This window comes from Pongo abelii, chromosome 5, assembly GCF_028885655.2.
Source record: "Pongo abelii isolate AG06213 chromosome 5, NHGRI_mPonAbe1-v2.0_pri, whole genome shotgun sequence".
Taxonomy (NCBI): domain Eukaryota; kingdom Metazoa; phylum Chordata; class Mammalia; order Primates; family Hominidae; genus Pongo; species Pongo abelii.
Genome location: NC_071990.2, coordinates 37,122,076 through 37,147,467, shown reverse-complemented (window position 1 = coordinate 37,147,467; position 25,392 = coordinate 37,122,076). Strand labels below are relative to the sequence as shown.

The 25,392-nt window shown below is 43.7% G+C and overlaps 2 protein-coding genes across 3 annotated transcripts in view; one reads left to right on the top strand and one right to left on the bottom strand.

Annotated features, from left to right (window-relative positions):
* Window positions 1-657, bottom strand: part of C5H6orf89 (chromosome 5 C6orf89 homolog) — a 47,571-nt gene extending 46,914 nt beyond the window's left edge. For both annotated transcript variants that reach the window (XM_054556816.2, XM_054556817.2), the window contains exon 1: window positions 66-657. The gene's annotated coding sequence lies outside the window, so the exon portion shown is untranslated. The remainder of the gene's footprint in view (window positions 1-65) is intronic.
* Window positions 658-4,160: 3,503 nt separating this feature from the next.
* Window positions 4,161-24,318, top strand: PPIL1 (peptidylprolyl isomerase like 1). The gene is made up of 4 exons (XM_024248037.3): window positions 4,161-4,490; window positions 7,311-7,465; window positions 22,495-22,563; window positions 23,113-24,318. The coding sequence occupies exons 1-4, from the start codon at window positions 4,435-4,437 to the stop codon at window positions 23,331-23,333; spliced, it is 501 nt and encodes a 166-aa protein (XP_024103805.1). The 5' UTR covers window positions 4,161-4,434; the 3' UTR covers window positions 23,334-24,318.
* Window positions 24,319-25,392: the final 1,074 nt, after the last annotated feature.

Here is a 25,392-nt window from a genome sequence, read left to right as displayed (position 1 = left end):
GGTTGCCCTGAGTAATAGAAAAGATAAAAAAGGGAAAGGAAAGAGAGATCCGAGAGGGAGCTTACCTGTGATCCCCAGCTGCTGTGAGAGATCAGTGGACACAAGTGGGTCCTGCAGGTACCTTGCATGTTCACTCAGTGCTCCTGGGGGTCGCTAGAAGCTCCACTTTGGATCCCATTCCTGACACCATCTGATAAAAGAAAAACTTCGGCCGAATTCAGTTTGAAGGAGTTTAATTGAGCAATGAACAATTCGCAAATCGGGCAACTCCCAGAATCACAGCAGATTCACAGAGACTCCAGGGGTGACTCGTGATCAGAACAAATTTATAGACAAAAAGGTAAAGTAACATACAGCAATAGGAAGTGAGGTACAGAAACAGCGAGATTGGTTAAAGCTCAGTGTTTGCCTTATTTGAATGCAATTTGAACATTCGGCAGTCTAGGAGTTGTTGAAGTATGGCCGCTGGGATTGGCCAACATTCAGCTATTGTTACAGGTATATACTATTAAGTTAGGTTTTCAAATTTGTCTGACTATAAAGCTAGGTTACAGTTCATCCACAAGGACTCAAATATAGAAGTACAGAGCCCTTCTCAGGTCATATTTAGTTTGCTTTAACACTGTAACAGACTGTACTAAGCACTTTCAATTCATGGAGCCACTTCATCAACCCTATGGCATAAATAGCCCCATAACATCCTCATACAAACAAAACTGAAGTTTATGGAGAGGTTAACTTGCTCAAGATTTTACAGATAAGGAGTGGAAGGATCAGCATTTGAACCCAGACTCCTTAACCTGCCCTGTGTGTAGCACCAAATCTCTTAACTGCTTTCTACAAGAAATCTGCAAACAAAATACTACTGGGTTCAGACTAACGCTATAGCTCCAGAGGTAGTGTGACAGTGATGTAAATGTATGAAACCAATGAAACAGAATAGAGAGACCAAAACCAGAAAACACATATATGGACACTTGATTTATGACAAAGAGGTGAGACAGAGGAGTGAGGAAAGGATAATGCTTTCAATCAGTGGTGCTGGATCAATTGCATATCCATATAGAAAAAAATGAAACTTGGCTCCTACCTCATACCATACACCAAAATAAGTTCTAGATGCATTGCAGATCTGTATGACAAAAACAAAAGAGAATTACAGAGCTGCAACATTGAGATGTCCAATAATGTCTGTCCAACACTGAAATGTTCTGTAAGAGAGAAAATGCATATGTTGGACTACATTAAAATTAGAAACTTTCCAGTGTTATATTCTGTCCAGGATATATAAAGAACTTTACAAATAAGAAAACATAGCCAAATAGAAAAATAAGTAGAAGATTTGAACACAAAAAGATATCACAAAGAGGATATCTAAATGGCACACGTATGGAAAAAGAATTTAACTTCATTAGTCATTAGTTGTTAGTGAAATTACTACTGAGATATTGTTATAGAGGCTTCAGGATTCCTTAAATGAAAAAGACTAGCAATACTAAGAGTTGGCTCAGAAGCAGAGCAACAGCAATTCTCACAGACTGCTGGTGCATACATAAATTGCTACAGCCACTGGCCAGGCGTGGTGGCTCATGCCTGTAATCCCAGCACTTTGGGAGGCCAAGGTGGGCAGATCACAAAGTCAAGAGATTGAGACCATCCTGGTCAACATGGTGAAACCCTGTCTCTATTAAAAATACAAAAATTAGCTGGGTGTGGTGGTGTGTGCCTGTAGTCTCAGCTACTCGGGAGGCTGAGGCAGGAGAATCGCTTGAACCTGGGACGTGGAGGTTGCAGGGAGCCGAGATCGTGCCACTGCACTCCAGCCTGGCGACAGAGTGAGATTTTGTCTCAAAAAAAAAAAAAAAAAAAAATTGCTACAGCCACTTTGAAACAGTCTAGTGTTAACTACTAAATTATACATGTTACCTATGACCCAGCAATTCTGCTTCTAGCTATATACTCCCAAAAATTCATGCACAAGTGCACTAAGATACATACACAAATATCCATCGCAGCACCATTATACACTGTGGTATGTTTGTACAACAGAATACTACACAGCAAGGAAAAATGAAAAATGGCCACTACATACAACATGAATACATCTCACAAACATATTGTTAAGGAAAGGAAGCCAGGCACAAAAAAATACGTACTTTATAACTCCATTTATATAAAATTCAAAAACAGGGAAAACCAATCTATGATATTAGAAGGCAGAAAGTGGTTTACCCTTTGGGAGGAAGGAATGGGTAATGATTAGTAGGGGGGCTTCTGAGGAATTGGAGACATTTTATTTCTTGATTTGATTTGACCCCTCATGGCTTCTGGCTAACTCCAATTTATTTTCTGGATCTCAACCCAGGCTATCACTCCAGGGGAAATTTTTGACTGTCCAAACCTACTCTGGAATAACCAGAGCTCAGGGAAAACTGTGTGTTTCTTCTTCTTCTTCTTTTTTTTTTTTTTTTTTTTTTTTTTGAGATGGAGTTTCACTCTTGCTGTCCAGGGTGGAGTGCAATGGCAAAATCTCTGCTTACTGCAGCCTCCACCTCCCATGTTCAAGTGATTCTCCTGCCTCAGCCTCCGAAGTAGCAGGGATTACAGGCATGCACCACCATGCCCAGCTTATTTTGTATTTTTAGTAGAGACAGGGTTTCACCATGTTGGTCAGGGTGGTCTTGAACTCCTGACCTCAGATGATCTGCCCGCCTCGGCCTCCCAAAGTGCCGGATTACAGGTGTGAGCCACCGCACCCAACCTACTGTGTGCTTCTTATTACAGTCCTCATTCCACGCTCCTACAGCTACGTATTTAGTTGCCCATCTCTCCTACAATGTGAGTTTCTTTAGGGCAGGGCACTGTGTGTGTGAGACTCATCTCTGTCTCCTCAGTGCCAAGTGACTGGTAGGAGCTGCAGTAAAAGATTTAGGAAGAAAGTGATCGTGAGATCTTGGGGGTGGCTTTTCAATATTCAGACATTGGAGCCTGGGAATGGCACATGCCTCCCAAGATACACAGTAAAGAACTACATAAAGTCCAGAGAAAGGCAACTTAAATTAACAACAGACTAAACAGACCAAGGATTAAGACTTTTTCATCCAGCTCAAGGGCCACAAGGTGGGCATGAACTTGAGACTGCAGGAGGTGTACAAATTATACTTTAGCATTTATCAGTTTAAAATGTAGTGTTCCGTTCATTATTCATTCAACAAAGCTGAGCATCCTGTGCTCTGTACTGTGCAAGAAGAGCACAAAGATGAAGGAGGCCCAGCTTCTCTCTCAAGGAGCTGTCTAGTTTATCTTTACAGTCTTGTACATCCTTATTCCTTGTTGACAATTAGGGACACTACAGTTGAACTGTCGTTAAGAGCACAAGTGTACCAGCTGTAGTACGTTAAGCAAGTTATTTAATCTGTAAGGCTCAGCTTCCTCAAAGTAAAATGGGAATAGTAATATCTACCTTGTGGGGTTTTGAAGATTAAGCGTGAAAATACGCAATAAAATGCTTAGCTTGATGCGTGGCACATGGTAAACATTCAACCATCATTATTAAGTGGTGTGCAAAGCATTTACAGCATAAGTTTAGTTACTCTATTTCATTTTTGTCCTCCCTCCAAACATTATAGCTCCTCTAATTTGCTTCTGTTCCTCGCGCCCTGCGCAAACCCTCCTAACAACTTTCAGGTACCATCTATCTCAGCCAATGTTAAGCCTTGTTCTTGCTCTGATCCATTTGTCCTGCTTTCTCCTGTCTCTTCCTTTCTTTATCTCCCATTTTCTTCCTGCCCCTTCCCTCTCTTTTCTCCTCAGACTCCTCGTCTTTGGATTCTGCAGGCTCAGATTTGCTTTATGACTATGGAAAAACAAGTATTAACTGCCGAGTCTATTTTCAGATCTGAAAAATGGTAATAATACTATCTACTTATAGAATTGTGGAGTAGATAAGAAAGTGCAAGCACTGTGTACATCGTACAGCGCCTTACAAAAATTCTTTACTGGCATCTCTAAACTATCCCCTTTCATTCTCTGCCTCCCCTTCCCGTCCCTGCCCAATTGTGAGACTAAGAAATTCTTCGAATTTAATATTAGGACATAACTCCAACCAGATCGCAGCTTTTCTGGTTGTTCCCGCCTTCCATGCCTAAACGAACCAATCAGATCGCCCAGAGTGGCGCGGTATCGCCACTTGGAGACCACCGCGAATGAAGTTTGCATTTTCCTCTGTACTTGCGCCCAGCTTCTTCTCGTCTCCCACCCCAGCTTCCCGGCATTGGAAGAAGGGACCGTCCTCTTCCTTGTCCTGGCCACCCAAATCCTGGTATCGAAAGGGTTGAACGGCGGGGACCGGAAGTGTGCAGTAGCGGCAGGTCCCCAGCTAATCGACGCCGGAAGTAGCAATTGCTAGACAAGCATTCCGCCGCCGGCTTCGCTATGGCGGCAATTCCCCCAGATTCCTGGCAGCCACCCAACGTTTACTTGGAGACCAGGTGAGGGGGTTCGGGCCTCTGGGGCTGGCAGAGGAGACGCGGAGCCCGGGCCTCACCACGGGTGTCCGTTCCTGGCGCGTTCCTCCGGGAGGCCGGCCTCCACGTGGAGGGGCGTGGAGCAGCGGCCGAGACGGCCCCCAGAGGGTTGAGAGGGGACCTCCATCGCCCGCGTCCAAGCTCCGCGGGCTCTTGTGCTGAGGTGTCAGCAACAGCTGCCTGAGTGTCCTCCTTCCTCCAGTCCGCTCATTCATTCATTCATTCATTCATTTAACAAGCGTGTAATGAGTCCGCAAGCCAGGCACATAGGATATGAATTCTGAGGATACAGAGGTAGATAAAACACAGACAGCCCTGCCTTTAGGAGCTTACGGTATAATGAAAGAGACAGACATGTAAACATTACGTGATAAGTAGTACAGTTGTAGAAACAAATTCCAATAAAATACAGGAAGAAGCACATTTTCCCCACTATCAAGGAGTGATGTGGTAACCAACCTGCTGGCGCCATGCCCCGCTGTATGTCATCTCATTTAGTTTAATCTTAGCAACCCAAATCATGAAGGTATTATTTAACTTTCTCCCTTTCAATATTAGCAGGAGGAAACGCCGGAATTTACAGATTAAAGCCTTGACCAAAGCCACACAGCTAGTAATTGGAAGAACCTCGTTTGGAGCCTGGTGTGCCCGTCTCACCTTGCTAGATTCTTTAGCTCTATTCATTCCATTGCCTCTTTGGAAAAAGCTCAAAGTGATCTTTACAAAGTAGGACAAGGAAGGGATCCTGCTCAAAAACCTTTAATAACGTCTCGCTGCTATAACAGTATAAAGTAAAAACTTATTAATCCTGACATTCAAGGTGATTTTTTTCATCTGGCCCTTGTCTACCTGCCATTCTCCCCTCAACAGCCATGGACCAGCCAAGGTCCTCTGCCTTTCTGTTCTTGCCCATTGCTTCTTTCAGCTAACGCAGAGTTCTGTCAGTCCTCTCTCTATTTGCTCATGCTGTTCATTTCATGCTCCCTGGCCATCTTCGCCACCTTCTTATATGGCAAAATTCTACATCTTCAGGCTCCAACCTGTAATTTCTGAATTCTCCTGTTGGTATTTTTTAAAGTTACAAAATAAATTGTTAAATCCAAGCAATGTAGACATACAGAGTAAGAAGTGAAAGCTACCTCCTTCCTGAAAACACCATCAACAGTTTGTTGGATGATTATCCAGACCTTTTTCTATGTACATATAAACCTCTCTCTTATGTTTTTTTTTAACAAAAAAATGGCATCATATGATCATACTGTATGTAAGTTTTTCTGTAACTTGGTTTTCTTTCACTCAGTAATTCAGGTAGCTGCCCATAGTATGGATAGTTGATATTTTAGGCATTTCCTATTTCAAGGACATTTAAGTTGCTTCCTTTTTTTCTGGCTATGACAAATACTGAGATGAACATCCTTGCACATATTGTATCCTTAGGCACTTTTGCATATTTTCCTAGAGGATACTTAGAAGTTGAAATTGCTGAGGTATGCACATTTCAGAATTGTGTATATACTTCCTGATTGTCTTTCCAAAAGGCTACTTTCTGTATTTTGAAAATATCCACCAGAATGTAAGCTTCATGAGGAAAACAGTACCACGCACAGAGTAACTGTCAATCTGTGTTGAATGGGAGCAGTGTGAAAGATGAATTGCAGGCAGAAAGGCTGTTAGCTATTTTCTAACACATTCTGCATATATTTATAGAGTGTTTACACTGTGCAAGGCACTGGGTATCCAGACTATACAGAGTTGACTCAATTCTCACATCTGGCCAGGTGCCATAGCTCACGTCTGTAATCCAGCACTTTGGGAGGCCAAGGCAGGTAGATTGCTTGAGCCCAGGAGTTCAAGACAAGCCCGGGCAACATGGCGAAACCCCATCTCTACAAAAAAATACAAAAAATTAGCTGAGCTTGGTGATGCGTGCCTGTAGTCCCAGCTACTCAGGAGGCTGAGGTGAGAGGATCACTTGAGCCCGGGAGGCGGAGGTTGCAATAAGCTGAGATTGTGCCACTGCACTGTAACCTGGGTGACAGAGGAGACCCTTTCTCAAAAAAAAAAAAAAAATTGTCACATCCTTGGAGCTTGAAGTCTACTTATGTGCTGGAGTAGAGGGGAAGGCACTCGTCCTGTCTCTTGCCTCTTCCTTATCTTTTAGTAGTACTGGGGAGGAAAAAGCACTCATCCTATTGGGTAGGTGCAAAGATTCAAAGTTACCAGGTTTTGCCTTTGTTATACTCCCTCCCAAACAAACACAAACTGTACCTTTTATTAAAATTTTTTGAATAGGTAATATATTTACATGGATCAAAAATACAAAAGTTTTTAAAAGGTATTCATTAAACATCTTCCTATTTTCCATCTACCCAGTCCCTACCCCCACCCAGAAACTTCTAAATATGAACTCCTGATATTTTAATGTCTCTTTTTTAAAAAAAATTAAAAATTAAGTGTAAGAATTTTTTTCCTAATTTAGGGGTTGGTTATATTGGTTTCAGATAATCACATATATATATATAGTATTAGAATTTTGAGTTCTCCATGCTTGTTATTTTGCTGAAAAGAAGTACCCAGAACACCTGCATGTTTTACTCAAAAAAGATAATTGGTGTTTATGTTACTTGCATTGTGGTCTTTTCCTTTGCTGAGCATGAAATCCAGTAGTTATCACAATTTCATGACTTACAAGCTTGAAAATCAAGAGTCCTGGAGCAGTCCCATAATACTCCTGTCTGCCCTGACCTTTTTCTTTACTGGAGCTGTTGTCCTCTCCCTCTGCAGCATGGGAATCATTGTGCTGGAGCTGTACTGGAAGCATGCTCCAAAGACCTGTAAGAACTTTGCTGAGTTGGCTCGTCGAGGTTACTACAATGGCACAAAATTCCACAGAATTATCAAAGACTTCATGATCCAAGGAGGTGATCCAACAGGGACAGGTACAGTTAAGCCAACATTAGTTTATGTTTTCTTTTTTTTTTTTTCCTTTTCGTCTTTTTTTCTAAAGCCAACATTAGTTTCTGAAGTCTCTGTCATAAATAGGTGATAAGGCAGCCAGAGCTCTCTTTTCCACTTACTAAGGTCTGTGTTGGTTGATTCTGGTGACAACGCCTGCCTTCATCGAACACACGTGTGGAATTGACCAGAAACCAACATTTACTCCTAGGCTTGGTAGAGTTTTTCATAACTTACATGTACTGCTCACTAAGAACAAATAATATTTGTCTGAATTATAGTGATGCAAGTATCTGATCAATAAGAAGGAAAGACTTTATAATATTTTGAGAATAATAAAATCCTGGGTTCTTTTATCGATTCATTCATTTAACAAATATTGAGTATGTGTTTCGTGTCAGATACTTTTTTAAGCTCTAGGGAGATACCTATAAACAAAGAGACAGAATTATTGCTCTCAATGAAGCAGGAAAATGGCGTGGGGGTGGAATTCCAGTAGAAAAGTCAGGGAACTCCTCTCTGACATTATTGGAGAAGAGATCTGAATGAAGTAAGAAAGTGAACCTTGTAACTGTGGGGAGAACATTTTGGATGGAGGGAAGAGCAAACACAGAGGCCCTGAGGCAGGAACCCGTGCTGGAAATCATAAGATATGGTACCTTATAGGGCATGGTAGAGACTGGGTTTTATTCTGAGTAAGATGTGAGCCATTGGAGAGTTTTGAGCAAAGGAAAGACATGATCTGATCTATGCTTTAAAAGGATCACTCTAGGCTGGGCACGGTGGCTCACGCCTATAATCCCAGCACTTTGGGAGCCCGAGGCAGTTGGATCATTTGAGGTCAGGAGTTCAAGACCAGCCTGACCAACATGGTGAAACGCTGTGTCTACTAAAATACAAAAATTAGCTGGGCGGGGTGGTGGGCACCTGTAATCTCAGGTAGTCGGGAGGCTGAGGCAGGAGAATTGCTTGAACCCAGGAGATGGAGGTTGCATTGAGCCAAGATCGCACCACTGCAGTCCAGCCTGGGTAACAGATTGAGACTCCCTCTCAAATAAATAAATAAATAAAAGGATCACTCTAGCTGCTGTTTAGAGAATAGATGTAGGGGCAAGATGTAAATGCTATGTAAATAGTTGTTGTACTGTATTGTTTGGGGAGTAATGACAAGAAAAATAGTTCTATACATGTTCAGTACAGATGCTTCGCCCCCAGATATTTTCATTCGCGGTTAGTTGAATCCATGAATGTAGAACCCACATGTAGGGAGGGCCAACTATGCTCATGAGTAAGTAGTTGGATAGGAATATGTGGTTCAGGGAAAGACCTGGTATGGAGGTATTAATTTGGGAGTTACTGGCATTTAGATGGGGTTTATTAGTGAACTGGTGGAACCCTTACTCATTTCAAGGGCCCTTGCTTCTCAGTCTGCTTTTTCTCTGCTAATTTCTGCTCATTTGCCTTTAAACAAGTTTGGTTTTCTCTGTAGCCGAGTCTTTTCTCAGTCTTGTTCTTTTTTGTCATTCTTAATTGTCTCATGATTTATCATCTATGGTCAGAAGCATTCAGGTTTTTGGGTTTTTTGTGTGTGTTTTTTTTTAATGTATATGGATGCATTTCAAAATACAGAATATATAAGAAAGCAGAGAAAAGGGGAAAAATCATTCATAAGCATAGCTCCTAAAGATTTCTAACCATCATTAACTAATCCCTAAATATCCCACCTTTCAGAAAGGAACAGTGTTAACTTTTGGTGCCCATCATGTCTGGTTTAAGGGATGACAGGATAAATGGAAATAGTTTCAAAAAAATAGGATATATAAGCTATTGTTTTTAAAACAGAACATACTACATTTAATTTCATATATATAGAACAGAATATTTGACTTCCTACGATGAAAGATGAGGCAATTAGTACTTAAATTTCTACCCATTCTTATTTTTCCCCGACCTCAATTTTTGTTGTTAGTTTTATTATTATCTGTTCTGCACTCATCATTCCTTCAGCTACAGTGTGGGTCCTATGTTTCAGTGTATTTAATGTTCACAACTTGCTTCGCTTTTACCTTCACAAGTGCTGGAGGGCAGGATTTCTTGTCTAGTGGTTTTTTGGGTTTTTTTTTCAGAATGCTCAAGGATCACATTTGTCCAGTGGTTTTTTGTTACAAGAGCTGGAATGTGTTGTATTTTTAAGTTCATTCATGTTTGAGAATTTCTGCCTGTTGCTTTTATACTTGAAAAGAGATAGCATGTTGGCGTGCTCAGCCCCCTCACTGGGTGATGCGCTGTGCCACTTTGGGACTTCACAGAACCCCCACCAGCAAGAAGGCTCTCACCAAATGTGGCCACTTGACCTTGGACTTCTCAGCCTCCACAACTGTAAGAGATAAATTCCTTTTTTAAAATAAATTTTTTAGGCCAGGTATGGTGGCTCACACCTGTAATCCTAGCACTTTGGAGGCTGAGGCGGGAGGGTCACTTGAGTTCAGGAGTTCAAGACCAGCCTGGGTGACATGGTGAGACCCCATCTCTACAAAAAATAAAAAATTAGCTGGGCATGGTAGCATATGCCTGTAATCCCAGCTACTGGGGGCTGAGGTAGGAGGATCACTTGAACCTGGGAGGTTGAGACTGCAGTGAGCCATGATTGTGCCCACTGCACTATAGCCTGAGTGACAAAGTGAGACACTATCTCTAAATAAATAAATTAAAATAAAATAAAAATGTTTAAAAGGAAGAAAAAAAGACCATAACTGGGTATAGTATTCTGAGATCTTTTTAGACATTTCTGATCAATTGCCTTCTGGTTTGGTTTTTTGTTGTTGTTTGTTTTTGTTGTTGTTGTTTTTTGGAGACAGGATCTTGCTCTGTCACCTAGGCCCAGGCTTGAGTACAGTGGTACAATCATGGCTCACTGCAATCTCCATCCCCTGGGCTCAAGCATTTCTCCCACCTCAGCCTCCCGAGTAGCTAAGACTACAGGCATTCACCAGCATGCCTCGCTAATTTTTAAATTTTTTATAGAGTTGAGGTCTCACTATGTTGCTGAGGCCGGTCTCAAACTCCTGGGCCTAAGTGATCCTCCTGCCTCGGCCTTCCAAAATGTTGGGATTACAGGCATGAGCCATCATGCCTGGCTGCCTTCTGGTTTTTGAATATGGTTTTGGAGAATACTGAGGCCAGATTTACTCCTTCCTTCACATTAGGCTAATTTTTTGATTTATATTTCTGAATATTTTCTCTGTTATACTTACTGGATTTTCTATTTCAGGAAATATAGTTATTTGTTTCATCACCTTTGCCTTCCATATCTATCATATTTCTTTTGATTGTGTGATAGGATTTTTTTTTCTTTTTTCCCTGCATTCACTAAAATAATCTCAGACCTTTACTCTGTGCCTTACTTAATTTTCAGTCATTTCTATTCTGTTCTTTACTGCTCTAATTTATCTACTAGCTCATTACTGATGCTATTTGAATCTAAATTTGTTTCCTTCGCTCTGCAATCTTTTCATCTTATTCTGTGGTGTATTTTCTTGTCTTTGAGCTTTTGTTATATTAGATTTTTACTTCTCTTGAATCATCCATAGCTTGAGATAGCCATGGAGAAGCCACTTTCTCCCAGGCTGAGTTCCTGGGTTTTCTTTTCCTTTCTCCCCTCCTCCTTTCTGTCCTTCTGTTGGTTGTGGTATGTTTGCCTAGTTTCCATGCCATTTGTTTTCATCTTATCCATGCTTGATGTCAGCACCTACATTATCCCCACCTTTTACTTGCTCAGATACGGTGTAAGTGGAGTCTCCTTGTCATTCTCCCCACTTATGTAGAACTGGTTGTCTTCCCCACTTCAAATGTTAGGCTGCTTTCTCTCTATTCTATTCTAGCCTGAAGAGGTGTGGGAGAGAACTGGAGCTCAGCTCATGCTGAGCGAGCCCCTTGTGGGAGGGCTAGCCTCTGTTCTATCTTCCCAGACTTCCTTAAAGTCTTGTCCCAGAGCCCCCTCCACCAGCCAGTGGTGTCCCTCTGCCACCACTCCAGGCTCTGGGTAGTCCCCAAGTATGGCCCAGCACCCTGGAAGGTGGCCAGCCCTGCGTGCCCGCCCTGCCACTCCCGAGCCCCTGTGATATGTGTGGGCTTCTGCCCTCAAGGGCTTTCCTTTCAGAGCTGCTCACCCACTCCCCTGTTGGCTTCTCAGAATCGGAAGGTATTTGTGAGAATCTCAGCATGACATTTCTTTCCTGGTTACTAGTTTCAGGGAACACAGATGGAAGAATTTTCTATTTTTTCCTCTTGGCTGACTCTTTTTACAATTTTAGTATGTTTGTTTCCCCTTTCTTATTTGGTTGATGCTGGTGAACTTTTGACTTTGTAATTTTTAATTTTTGTGTGTTCACTTTATTGGGTGTTGGGAGCATGTGGTAAACGTGCCTGATAGCAATAACTGAAGCATACCCTTAGAATGACCCTGTATGGCAGACACATCTGAATATGTGTTCTGAGCTAGGGAATCCAGGAGTAGCCAACCTGGAGGTTCCTTCCTTGTCTGTAAAGGGACATCTGAGCCCCTGGCTCATCCTGCGAAACATGGGCTGCACACGGGTTGAGGCCCCGAGTTATGAGTTGAATGAAGATTGCCAGGTGGAGATTGTTAGGGAGAAGGTGCTAAGTGGAAATGCTATATAAACTTCATGCTTTTTGCAAGCCATTGTGGTTCTCCACCACTATTGGACTCTCTCCCCTGTATGTAAGTCCCCAATAAAACCCCATGTCTCGTTTGCTGGCATTAGGTCTCTTCGGCCTATTGAACCTGATGCCATCCCCATTGGAGTCAATAGGGGTTTGGCACAACAGGGAGGCAGAGTCTAGTCCTGCTTCATTCTACTTTCTTTGTCTGAAAAGGTTCCGTCGGTACTTCGATGTACTTCTCTCCTGTCTTCTTCCTCTCTCCCCCTCCTGTTGTTATGAAATAAATTTTAATTCTTAATACCAGTGAACTGAGAGTCCATGATTAGGGTACAAGCATTGGAAGTGACTCAGGTGTGAGTTGCTCATGCCAGAGCTTTTCTATATTTCTGTAGTTGGTTCATGATCCTTCATAATGTCACATCTCCATGGTGTAATTTTAATGAAATTGAATCACTCAAAAGATCTTCAAATAACTGCACCCAGCCTCAAGTATAATGAATGATTGAGCAGCCTGTTGGCAGGTCTGTGGTGGAAGGCAAGCAGGAGTTAGGCTCTCCTGGGTCACTACTTCATATTTTCTAGCTGATTAGGTAACACGTTTTTTGCTAAACATCTCAGATGGGCAGCAAATGACATCCTGGGCTCTTCAGCAACTTGATGTACCACTTCCATTCCCAGCTGTCCCTCAGTCTGACTACTGTGGAACCATTCTTTCCACATGCTTTCTTGTAATACATCTTTGCCAGATGCCTTGTCAATTCAAATACCCTTAGACTTCCTGCTTCATTTCATTTTAAACCATTTTTTTTACCTTCAGCTTTCCCATATTATAATAACTATAGAGGCTCTTTCCTCAGCTCTCTGAGTGTCTTTTATCTGTTTCTACTAACCTTTCTCTCCTCTCTGTAAGACATAACATCCTGTCAAGTTCTTCCTTTAGCTCTTCCTGCTCTGCACTTGGCCTCACAGTGCTCACCAGCTGCTGTGATTGCTGTGATTAATTATATGCTGATTATCCTGTGCGTCACTCTCACTTTGATTTCATCTCTCCTCTTGGTAGCCCCAGGAACACCTGAAATGTAACGTGTTGAACAGCAAGCTCTGTTAATTTTATTCATTTGATGAGTATTTGCCAAGAGTCTGCTGGGTATCCTGTGCTATTCTAAGGCCTGGGAGAAGCACTTAAGCATTAAAAGCCAAGGCATTTTCTTTTTCTTTGCAGTTCCCTGCCCTGCCAGGAAACAAACTATTAATTATAAGAAACAACTAGAATGGGATAATATAAATATGCAAATGTATGATAGTATGGTGTGGATTATGTATATAATATAGGTTGGAGTAATTCATAATAAGGGAAAAAGCACAATGGAATGAAATTAGGATGGGAAGGAGGCGTATGCAAGATGGGTCTTGGGAAATAGAGGGAAGAGCATTTTGAATTTAGGAAGAAGGGTGGGTACAGGGCAGGAGTGACAGAGGCATGCAGGGGCAGGGAGGGAGCCCGCCACCCCAGGTGTCACATCTTCCACTCCAGACTGGCTCTTGTGACATCACCCAGCCACCTCTCCACACCCAGAACAAATGCATCAAATGTGATTCAAAGGCCCCTGTAAAATTTACAGATCTCCGAACTGCCTGTTTAGGGGACAGTAAGGAGCAGTTTGGGGCCAGTTAATGGAGACTCCTAGACAGAGGAGTTCAGATTTGATTGAACATGACTCAGGGACCATTTGGGACTCTTGAGTCTGGGATAAGAAAAATCTGAGGAAATTTCGTCCAGCTGTGGACTATGGCAAGACAGTTTGGTTCAGGGTGGAGAGCAGGACTGTGGAGCTTGGGCTTGCCTTGTGCTTCACATGAACACTTACTAAATGTAGAGGAGTTGCCTTACCCTGCTGAGCCAGCTCACCTGTCGGGAGTGTGGTTACATGCACCTCTTAGGCTGGTTGTGAGTAGTAAATGAGCTGATGTTGGTACAGTGGTTAGCATGGGCTTGACACAGAGTGGGAGCTCAAACAAATGTGACTGTTATTTTTTTTGATTGTCAATTCATTTAACAAATACCTATTAGACTCCTTCTGTAGGCCAGGCACTCTTCTAAAAGCTGGGGATGCAACAGTGAATAAGAAAGCCTTCGTGGAGCTCTCATTCTGGTGAGAGACGGAGAATGAAAAAGTACATACATAATATACTCTCAGGGATGGCAGATGATATGGAAAAAAGAATGTACTGTTGGGATGGAACGGGATTTCTCAACGTAGGCACTATTGACATTTAGAGCTGGATGATTCTTTGTTGGAGGGGGTGCTGTCCTGTGCATTGAAGGATGGTTAGCTTCATGCTGGCTTCTAACTGCTTGATACTGATAGAACCACTCAGTGTGACAACCCAAATTGTCTCCAGACATTGCCCACTGTCGCCAGGGGTCAAAATCACTCCCCGTTGAGAACCACTAGGCTAGAGGGTGAGGGAAGTGCTGGTTTGGAGAGTGTGATTAGGGGAACCTCTCTGAGAGCATTTGAACGTAGTTCTGAATGAAATGAAGTGGTGATCCATGAGACCGTCCAGGCCAAGGGCACTCCGAAGAGAACAGCAGCCAGAGGCCTTAGACCAGAGTGTGCCTGGCAGGAAACGGCACAGGAGCCAGTGTAGCTGGAACACCTGAGAGAGTGGCAGGAGATAGCTCAGAGAGTAGCAGAGTGCCCAATCGTGGGGGGTGTTGTAAGCTGTGGTGAGGATTGTGGATTTTGTTCTCAGAGTGATGCAGTGTTGATGGAGGGTGTCAAGCAGGGGAGTGCTGCGATTAGGCTTGTTTGAAAAGGATCTCTCCGGCTACAATGTGAAGAATAGAGAGGGTGGGGAAAGAGGGAGGCAAGGCTGGAAGCAAGGAGACCAGTGGGAAGCTTTTATTCCTAATCAAGCTGGAGATGTTTGTCATTTGAACTAGGGTGACAGCAGCTGTGTTAGTTCTGGTCCTCTGGGAAGCAAACACCAAGATAGAGGTTTATTGGGTAACACCTGTGAAAGATAAAGGGGCAGGGAGCCAGGTTTGGAAAGGAAGGTCTTCACACAGCAGCGCAGGCCTGAGTAACACCTGTGAAAGCAGAGGGGCGGAGGAGGAGCAGCTGCCAGTGAGCAGTGAGGAACACCAGGAGAATGTGGAGTCGTGGAAGCCAAAGGAAGACAGTAGCTCAAGCAGAAGGGGACATTGAGTGTGGATCAAGTAAAGTGAGCGCTGAGGATTGACCACTGGGTATAACCACGTGGAGGTCACTGGCGACCTTGACAAGAGCAGTTTCAGCGGAGCGATGAGGGGCAAAAGTCTGAATGGAGCATGTTCAAGCCAGAATGGGGAGAAGTGGAGACACTGGGTGTTGACAGCTTTTTCAAGGAGTTTTTCCATGAAGGGATGTAGAGAAATAGGAGGATACTTGGAAATAGAGTTTTGTTTTTTAAAATAGGAAATATCAATCACACGTTTAAATGCTGACAGGAATGATCCATTAGAAAGAAAAATTGGTCTACTGGAGGCGGGGAGGTTGTAGTTGCTGAGCTCTTTAAAGGTGAGCGGGATTGGGTACGTGGTGGTAGGACAGTCATGGACAGCTTATTCACACAGCGTCTTAGGGAAGGGAGGTGGGTAGAGGTGTAGGAAGGGAAGGGGCTTTGGTGGTGAGAGCATGTGAAAGTTCTCTTCTGATAATTCCTTCTCAGTGAAATAAGAAGCAAGGCTCTCCTCAAAGAGTGAGCAGCAGCGAGGGAGTGGTGGAAATTCGAGCACAGAGGAACTGAATAAACCCAGGCAGGCTGCCTCCCAAGGTGGCACTTTGAATCATGACCAGCAGCTTCTCAGAGAAAATGCTCGGGTTACCTCAGTTAAAGGGGCTCTTCATCACTGACACTACTGTGTGTTTGCCTCATGTTACACACTAAATGGCTTCCATATGCTGTCTCATTTAATTCTCATAACAAGCCTGTGAGACATAGGTGTTACTGCTACTCCCATTTTGCAGACAGGGGAACTGAGGCTTGGAGAGAAAGTGTCTTGATTAAGGTTAAACAGTAACTGGTGGGTCAGAACTGGAATCCAGACATCTCTGACCCCAAAGGCAAGTGAGAAAGAGAAGACAGCATCTTCAGAACCACAAAGCCCCTTGGAGGACTGTGGCATTGTTTCCATCTGGTATATTAACAAAGTGTTTGTGTCAGGTAGCAGTGCTTTTTGGCTACAAGTAACAGAAAACCTAATCCCACAGGCTGTTTTTTCTTACACAACAGAACGTCTGGAAGTGAGCAGTTATTGTCATCTCTTCACCGGCCCAGAAGAGTTGTCAGGGATCTAGGCTTGCCATATTTTTCCCCACTTCATTCGTAATGTGTTGGCCTTTGGTCTTGAACTTGTTAGTCTTATGGTTCCAAGATGGCTGCTGCTGTTCTGGCATCACCCTACTTTCAAAGAAGGAAAATGGGAAAGAGCTGTAGATGAAGGACAAAAGAGTGTGTTTGTCCCTTTTTATCAGGAAAGCTGTAGCTTTCTCAGAAGCTTGACTCAGCGACTTCTGTTTGTATCAGTAAGTCACAACTGGGTCATCTGGCCACGCCTGTCTGCAAAATGGACTTGTCAGCACCTGCCTTTTTTGTCTCTGAGGTTGAGGCAGGCTGTGGAGGAGGAGGCTGGGGATGCTCAGGAGACTACTGACGGACAGTGTCTGTTAGAGGCGCTCTTGCCAGAAGAGAGGCTTTGATTGGTCAGTTGCCCTCTGGTGTCAAGGTGTCAGGTGCCCCACTGGATCTCCTTATAGGCCACTGACCATCTGTGGGGCTGGATATTAATCTATTGTCCCATCAACTGTGGGGTGGGAGGGGCGGGGACAAGTAGCACCAAGTATGGTCATCTTGGTATAAGACACTGCATGTCCCATGCCTTAGACATCATTTTGACAGGTTTCCACAGTGACTAAGAGGAGGAGGAAGGGACATCACAGGAGTCACAGGGGTGAGAAAAGGGTTTTTTGTGTTTTGTTTTTAAGAAACAACACAGGCCAGGCACGGTGGCTCACACCTGTAATCCCAGCACTTTGAGGCCGAGGCAGGCGGATCACCTGAGGTCAGGAGTTTGAGGCCAGCCTGACCAACATGGAGAAACCCCATCTCTACCAAAAATACAAAATTAGCCAGGCATGGTGGTGCATGCCTGTAATCCCAGCTACTCGGGAGGCTGAGGCAGGAGAATTGCTTAAACCTGGGAGGCGGAGGTTGCGGTGAGCCAAGATGGCACCATTGCACTCCAGCCTGGGCCACAAGAGCGAAACTCTCTCTCAGAAAAAAAAAAGGAATAATAATAAAAAAAAAAGAACACAGATCATAAAGAAGAAGGTTAAGGAATTTTAACTGCAAAGGTTCTGTTCATTGGAAGATCCCATTAAAAGAGTGAAAAAAGTTAACTGGGAGAAGGTATTTGCAAAACATTCACTGACAGAGGATTAGTATCCATAGTATACAGTTGAGCCTTGACCAACATGGGTTTGAACCATGGAGGTCCATACAGTTTTCTCAGGGCCCACAGCGGGACTTGAGCGTGCAGGGATTTTGGTGTCACAGGGATCCTGGAACCAATCCCCTGAGTATACCAAGGGATGACTGTATGTATCAATTCCAAAACGTCATACCACTGAGTGGCCGTTCACAGAGGGGACAAGCTAAATAAGCCAGTAAACATGAAATTATGCCAAACTTCAGAGAAATGCAGTTTAAAACACCACAAGAGGTCTCACACTTCTCAGACTGACAGAAGGACCTAGAGCAGTAAGAGTGAGAGTGCTGCGGGATGGGGTGCATGTTGGTTCCTCCTTTTCAATAAGGCATTTAGAAAAATCTAGCAATGATGAAGTACTCAAACTATGACCCTATGTATCCCCTGTGAGGTATTGGCCCCCGAGAGCTCTTGCACTTGAGTTTCGGAGATGGTATAAGAATAGTTTTTATAGCATGGTCGATAATAGCCAAAACATTGGAAAGATCCTCAATATCAACACCAGAAAAGATAAGACAGAGCATTATGGTCATACAGTGAGGTGAACAGTACAGAGACCTGCCTGGAACAAAGTGGATGAGTCTCTCAAACAGTGTTGAGAATATATAAAGTGTAATACCACTTATGTAAGCTTAAAAACATGCAAAACAGCAATACTTTTTTTTTTTTAGGGATACATATATGTGTAGTAAAAAAGAAAATGCATGGAAATGCCAAATTCTTGTCAGAATAGTGTTTACCTGAGAGGAAAATGTGATTCTTTGAATCAGCTGTTAGCTCTTAGGAGAATGAGTGGTGGGGAGAGATGCAGTGGGGTGTGTGCGTGGGGTCTTAGCTGGATTTGCAATAGTTTATTTCTTGGGGGTGGAGGTGGTCATAGATGTTGGTCATATTATTCTTTGTATGTTTGCGTGTCTGAAATAAATACATTGAATAAATGATCCCAAGAGAGGACAGAGGACAGAAGAGGAAAAGAATCTTTTTTTTGGAGACAGACAGGAGTGCAATGGCGCAATCACAGCTCACTCTAGCCTCGACCTCCTGGGCTTGAGTGATCCTCCCACCTCAGCCACCTGAGTACCTGTAGCTGGGACTGCAGGCACGCACCACCACGCCTGGCTAATTTTTGTAGAGACGGGTTTCACCATGTTGCTTAGGCTGGTCTCAACTCCTGGGCTTAAGAGATCCGCCCCCTTCAGCCTCCCAAAGTGTTGGGATTATAGGTGTGAGCCACTTGCACCTGGCCAGAAAAGAATCTTGAAGGTTCTTTTCTAACCTGTAATCAAAGGTTAGAAAACAGGTCTTGGCCGGGCGTGGTGGCTCACGCCTGTAATCCCAGCATTTGGGAGGCCGAGGCTGGCAGATCATGAGGTCAAGATTGAGACCATCCTGGCCAACATTGTGAAACCCCGTCTCTACTAAAAATACAAAAATTAGCCGGGCGTGGTGGCGGGCGCCTGTAGTCCCAGTTACTCAGGAGGCTGAGGCAGGAGAATCGCTTGAACCTGGGAGGCGGAAGTTGCAGTGAGCCGAGATCGCACCACTGCACTCCAGCCTGGTGATAGAGTGAGATTCTGTCTCAAAAAAAAAAAAAAAAAAAAAAAAAAAACCACACACACACACACTAGAAAACAGGTCTGTGCCTATCTTCATTGTGTCTGTGCTAGACCAGGCACAGAACCTGCAAAGCTTCCAAATTGTTGGCTTTCTAACTGATAATTGACATCTGAGTAGTATGCTCTGCACTGGAGAACTCTTTAATCATTCTCTGTCCCTCTGTCACCTCTCACTTATTCCGCGTGCCCAGAGGAATGTTTGAATTAGAATGATTTGTTTTTCTGACATTTTGCTGCAAACCCTACTGAGTTGAATTGGGTTATGAAAAGATAACATATTATGAGTAAGATACTATGAAAACTCTGCCTATTGAGTAAAGGGGATCTCCATGCTCTTTCCTCCTGTATCCTCTGATTCCCACTTCATCTGTGACTTTTTTTTTTTTTTTTTTTTTTGAGACAGAGTCTCACTCTGTTGCCTAGGCTGGAGTGCAGTGGCGCGATCTCAGCTCACTGCAACCTCTGCCTCCCGGGTTCAAACGATTCTCCTGCCTCAGCCTCCCAAGTAGCTGGGATTACAGGCACGTGCCACCACGCCTGGCTAATTTTTGTATTTTTATTAGCGATGGGGTTTCACCATGTTGGTCAGGCTGGTCTCAAACTCCTGACCTCATGATCTGCCTGCCTTGGCCTCCCAAAGTGCTGGAATTACAAGTGTGAGCTGCCGTACCCAGCCCATCTGTGACTCTTGACTGACCTATTCCTTAATGCACTTCTTGTTTGTGGTGATGTTTATGTGATAGTTTTCCATTCCTAGAGGGCAGAGTCCTGGGGGTTTTGTTCTGGCAGCCCTCAGGTTGCAGGGACCACACTTTGAAGCTCAGGCCACAGACTGACAGCGCACTACTGAACTGAATCCTTAGCTTGCTCACTCAAGTCCTGCGCGCAGAGCCTGGCCTCTGTGGCGTCTAGCCCCACAGCCCTCTCCCTCTCTAGTCTCTGGTAACCCCAGCCAGGAACCTTGACTCTAGTGGTTGCCAAAGGACCAAGCAAAGGGGAGGATCAAGTCAGAGGGAACGTATTGGTTATATAATTGCTGTTTGGAAGTATACTGACAGGTTGGAATTTTTGGAATGAGTTTTACACAGTTTAGTATGGTTCAGTATTTTTCCAGAAGCATAGGTAGCCTGGGCCAAGTGGGAGGTTTCCCCTCGTCTGTTAGGATTCACCCCCATTCCTCTTTGCATGAGAACAGTGTTTTCTTCCGGAAAGGAAACGGGGGCTGTGACAGGCTCCCTGTGGTGAAGCCGACTAAAAGGTAAAGCAAAGGATTTTTACCATGGAAACACCTTAGCCATGCCCAGGGGCCTTGGGGGTGGACTTGGTGCTACTTTTATAGCAGGCAGTAGAGGAAGTGAGCTGCCAGCACTGGGCTGCGGGGCAAGCAGAGTACCAATCCAGTGTTTACTTTGTTCTAGGCTGTTTTGTCGTGACTGTTCAAGTTGGAGAAACCAACGTAGTTCAGTAAGGCATATGATTGACTATGTAATTGATTAGTATTGGTTAGGAAAGTTGCCTCCTGTTTTGACATGTTTTCCTATGAGAAAACCATGTTTAACTTACATCCTTTTTTTTTTTTTTTTTTTTTCTGAGACAGTCTTGCTCTGTCACCCAGGCTGGAGTGCAATGGCATGATCTCGGCTCACTGCAACCTCCACCTACTGGGTTCAAGCAATTCTCCTGCCTCAGCCTCCCAAGTAGCTGGGACTACAGGTGTGTGCCACCATGCCTGGCTAATTTTTTTTTGTATTTTTAGTAGAGACGGGGGTTTCACTATGTTGGCCAGGCTGGTCTCGAATTCCTGACCTCGTGATCCACCTGCCTTGGCTTCCCAATGTGCTGGGATTACAGGCATGAGCCACCGCACCTGGCCTAACTTACATCCTTTTGCTCTTAGAGCAAAACCTGCCTGAGCTTAGGGTATCTAGCCCAGCACCCTGCTCTTGTGGGCATAATATAAATAACATTTGGTGGTGATGCTGCTAACAAATAATTCCCAATCCCATGTTTCTTCATTTTCCCCATATTCATTTATTTAGAGTCAAGGTTTTGCCTCTTGCCTAGACTGGAGTACAGTGACGTGATCATAGCTCACCATAACCTCAAACTCTTGGGCTCAAAGCAGTCCTCCTGCTTCAGCCTCCCAAGGAGCTGGGACCACAGGCATGTGCTACCACATCTGGCTGAATTTTAAAATTTTTTTGTGAGCCAGGTGCAGTGGTTCACGCCTATAATCCCAGCACTTGGGAAGCCAAGGAGGGAGGATTGCTTGACGCCAGGAGTTTGAGACCAGCCTGGGCAACGTAGCGAGACCCCATCTCTAAAAAAAAAAAAAAAAAAAAAAAATTTTGTGGAGCCAGGGTCTCGCTCTGTTGCCCAGCTCAAACTCCTGGCCTCAAGCAGTCCTCCCACCTCAGCTTCCCAAAGTGCTGAGATTTTAGATGCGAGCCACCACACCTGGCCCTGTTTTCTCTTTATGATGTACTGCCTCACCTCTCAGTAGACTCTGCCTACTGTAATGTCCCTTTCTGCCACATTGCCACTTACCAGTTATTTCTCCTTCAGCTGGATAGCTTTAACTTAAATGAATTTTATTTTCCATCACCTAGGTTAAGGGTGGCAAATAGGTTTCAACTCTTGGGCTATTACTGATTAATTAATAATAGCTGCCTGAGTTCTGGGTTGATAACATTCAGAGGCAAATCTAGCTCAGCAGGGAAGAATACTGATTGATTAGCAATGGCTGTGATGGGCACAGGGTTAGGACTTGGGGCACTCATGTCTAAAATACTCATAAAAATGTTAAAAATCAAGAAACCTCTTAACACATCAGATTATGAATGGTGGTTATCTCTAGATGGTTAGGTTACAGAGGATTTTAATGTTCTTTTGATAATGTTCTTTGTTTTCTACCTTTTTGATAGTGAACATGTATTATTTTAATGTGCAGGAAAAAATAGCGTTATTTTGAAAAGAAAAGTCTTATCGGATTGAAACCAATGATTTGAATGTGCTGTTAGTGCTAGATTCTGTAGTTGCAATATACCTAGCAGTGGGGTAGGTGTCACTGCCTTTTCCTTTCCTCTACTCTGAGAAATCCTTTGACCCTGGGCCATCATTCTTGCTGTGAGATAGAATGTGTGACTGGCTGATTCATATGTATCATCTTCTAATCGGGCAGGTCGAGGTGGTGCATCTATCTATGGCAAACAGTTTGAAGATGAACTTCATCCAGACTTGAAATTCACGGGTAAGTGTATAATTTGGCTGGACTGGGTAGGAACGGGGATTTTAAAAGCTCACTCTTTTGGCCATGGTTCAAGGTGAATGCCTGACACCGTGGCATGGTGCCAGATAGCTGCCCAGCCATGGCGCCACGAAGTGCCCTGGTGGATTAGAGAAAGCGGCACCTCTCACAAAGTTCTGAGCAATTCAGAGCACTGGTCGGTGTATTCTAGACTCTAACTACTTGTTAAAGGTCACAGGATATCAAAAGTGTCCTCAAAGAAACAGGAAACCTTGCTGGGTTTTTGAGGGCAGTCAGGAACATGGTCCACAGTTAGTGAGCATCAGGGGTCAAGGCTGGGGAATAGGTGAGGACGAGGAAGATGAAGTCGCCAGAGTAGTGTAGTGATGGCCTTTGTACAGGGCAGAGAGCCTGCCCTGAGGGGTTGTCTGGGTCTGGACAGAGGCCAGAACAAAGTCCTGGCTGCTTTTTCATCCCTAGGATGGGGCAGCAGCTCTACACTGGACCTGTGGGGTTATTTATACTCTTTCCTGTCTTCCTTTTTCCCACCAGGGGCTGGAATTCTCGCAATGGCCAATGCGGGGCCAGACACCAATGGCAGCCAGTTCTTTGTGACACTCGCCCCCACCCAGTGGCTCGATGGCAAACACACCATTTTTGGCCGAGTGTGCCAGGGCATAGGAATGGTGAATCGCGTGGGAATGGTAGAAACAAACTCCCAGGACCGCCCTGTGGACGATGTGAAGATCATTAAGGCATACCCTTCTGGGTAGACTTGCTACCCTCTTGAGCAGCTCTTCTGAGATGGCCCCAGTGAGCCAGCTTCTAGATGACATAGAATGACATGTAATGCTAAATTTCATTTTGGCTTTGCAAATCATGAAGCTTAGGAAGCCTGGCGTCTTGGGTGAGTTAGAGATGGAAGTACATTTTAATAGGATGCTTCTTTTCTCTTCCCCCAGTGCCTACGTTGCCAGAGCATTTGCACAAATGCCCCTGTTTATCGATAGGTGACTACTTACTATACATGAACCATAATGCTGCTTCTTGTGCATGTCTGCTCTGATATACTTCAAACAATGTAGCAGACACTGTCATTTCTCAGTGGTTTTGCCTAACCAAACTTCTTCCTAAGGAGATTTATATTCTGGCCTACACTGCAGTCCTTGATGGCTGACAGCCACAGAATTCCAAACCAAGTAGTGTCTATCAGCCCTCTTAGCTCTGTGCACGCCCTATTTCAGTCTTTTACATTTGTTCTTCTAGGGAATGTATGCATCTCTATATATATTTTCCCTCTCAAAACCAGAACATCAACAGTGCTGTTTCTGACACTTCAGACATCCCACGCAAAGCCACATTGAATTTTTGCCAAATGAAAAACACATCCAACAATCAAGTTTCTAAGAAGGTGTCAGGTGGGGAATAATAATAATGTATAATAATCAAGAAATTAATTTATTAAAAGGAAGCAGAAGCATTGACCATTTTTTCCCAGAGAAGAGGAGAAATCTGTAGTGAGCAAAGGACAGACCATGAATCCTCCTTAAGAAGTAGTACTCTCAGAAAGGAGAAGCGCCACTCAAGTTCTTTTAACCCAAGACTTTAGAGAAATTAGGTCCAAGATTTTTATATGTTCAGTTGTTTATGTATAAAAATAATTTTCTGGATTTTGTGGGGAGAAGCAGGAGAGGAAGGAAGTTAATACCTATGTAATACATAGAAACTTCGAAAATAAAATGCCATTGATGGTTGAAATCGCTGCTGTGGTCTGATTCTAAATATTGTATGAGGTTCCAATGGTCATTTTAATCCCAGTCATTTTAAGTAGTAGTACAGAGATCGAATGTTCAAGATTTCACATCATTTTAGGCTTGTGGATCTCCAGTAGACTTCCCCCTATTTAAGAGCAATTCTAACTAAAAGGGCAGAACCAGAGAAAGAATTAAGTGACAGAAATTGACATTTCTGAATAAGGGGTGTATTCATCTGTTTTCACATTGCTATAAAGACACTACCTGAGACTGGGTAATTTATAAACAAGAGAGGTTTAATTGACTCACAGTTCCACATGGCTAGGGAGACCTCAGGAAATTTATAATAATGGTGGAAGGCAAAGGAGAAGCAAGCACTTTCTTTACAAGGTGGCAGGAGAGAGAGCGAGCATGGGGGAAACCACCATATTTAAACCATCAGATCTCATGAGATCTCCCTCACTATCATGAGAACAGCATGCAGGGGGAAAATGCCCCATGATCAGTCACCTCTCACCAGATCCCTCCCTTGACACAGAGGATTATAATTCGAGATGAGATTTGGGTGGGGACACAGAGCCAAACCATGTCGGGGGGATTACCTGTAAGTGAACCAGGTGGATGTGCTAAGAGACCTGCACCATCCCTGGAATTTGCAGAGGGCCCACCTGCACATTATTATGGGACCAGAGGCAGTATATGTTGTGGTGTTTGGTTCCTTAAGCTGGTAGCTCCTTGAAGAGGGGATTATAACTTTAATGTTTCTTACTACTCTATCAATTTTGGAAATGGTGATTTACTTTATGGAATGGCCAGACAAGGTTCTGTTCCCCAAGCCTTCCCTACCTTCAGCCTCTTTCTCTACCTCTTTTCTCTCAATAGCAAAAAAGCAAAACCCAACAACAAACTATATAAATGACTTTGTAATTTCCCAGAGATGGTTTTTGTATGCAAAGTAGTGTTCTACACTCTGGAAAAAATAGAAATATATTTCTTTCAGCCTGAACTGGGTGGACATAATTGGATCTGCCTCTGAGAGCAAGGAATAGCACCTGTTCACTGACCTCTCAGAATCGTA

Coding starts and splice junctions, on each gene's coding strand:
- PPIL1 (XM_024248037.3), top strand. CDS start 4,435: ATGGCGGCAATTCCCCCAGATTCCTGGCAGCCACCCAACGTTTACTTG. Junction 4,491..7,310: donor AACGTTTACTTGGAGACCAG/GTGAGGGGGTTC, acceptor CTCCCTCTGCAG/CATGGGAATCATTGTGCTGG. Junction 7,466..22,494: donor AGGTGATCCAACAGGGACAG/GTACAGTTAAGC, acceptor CTAATCGGGCAG/GTCGAGGTGGTGCATCTATC.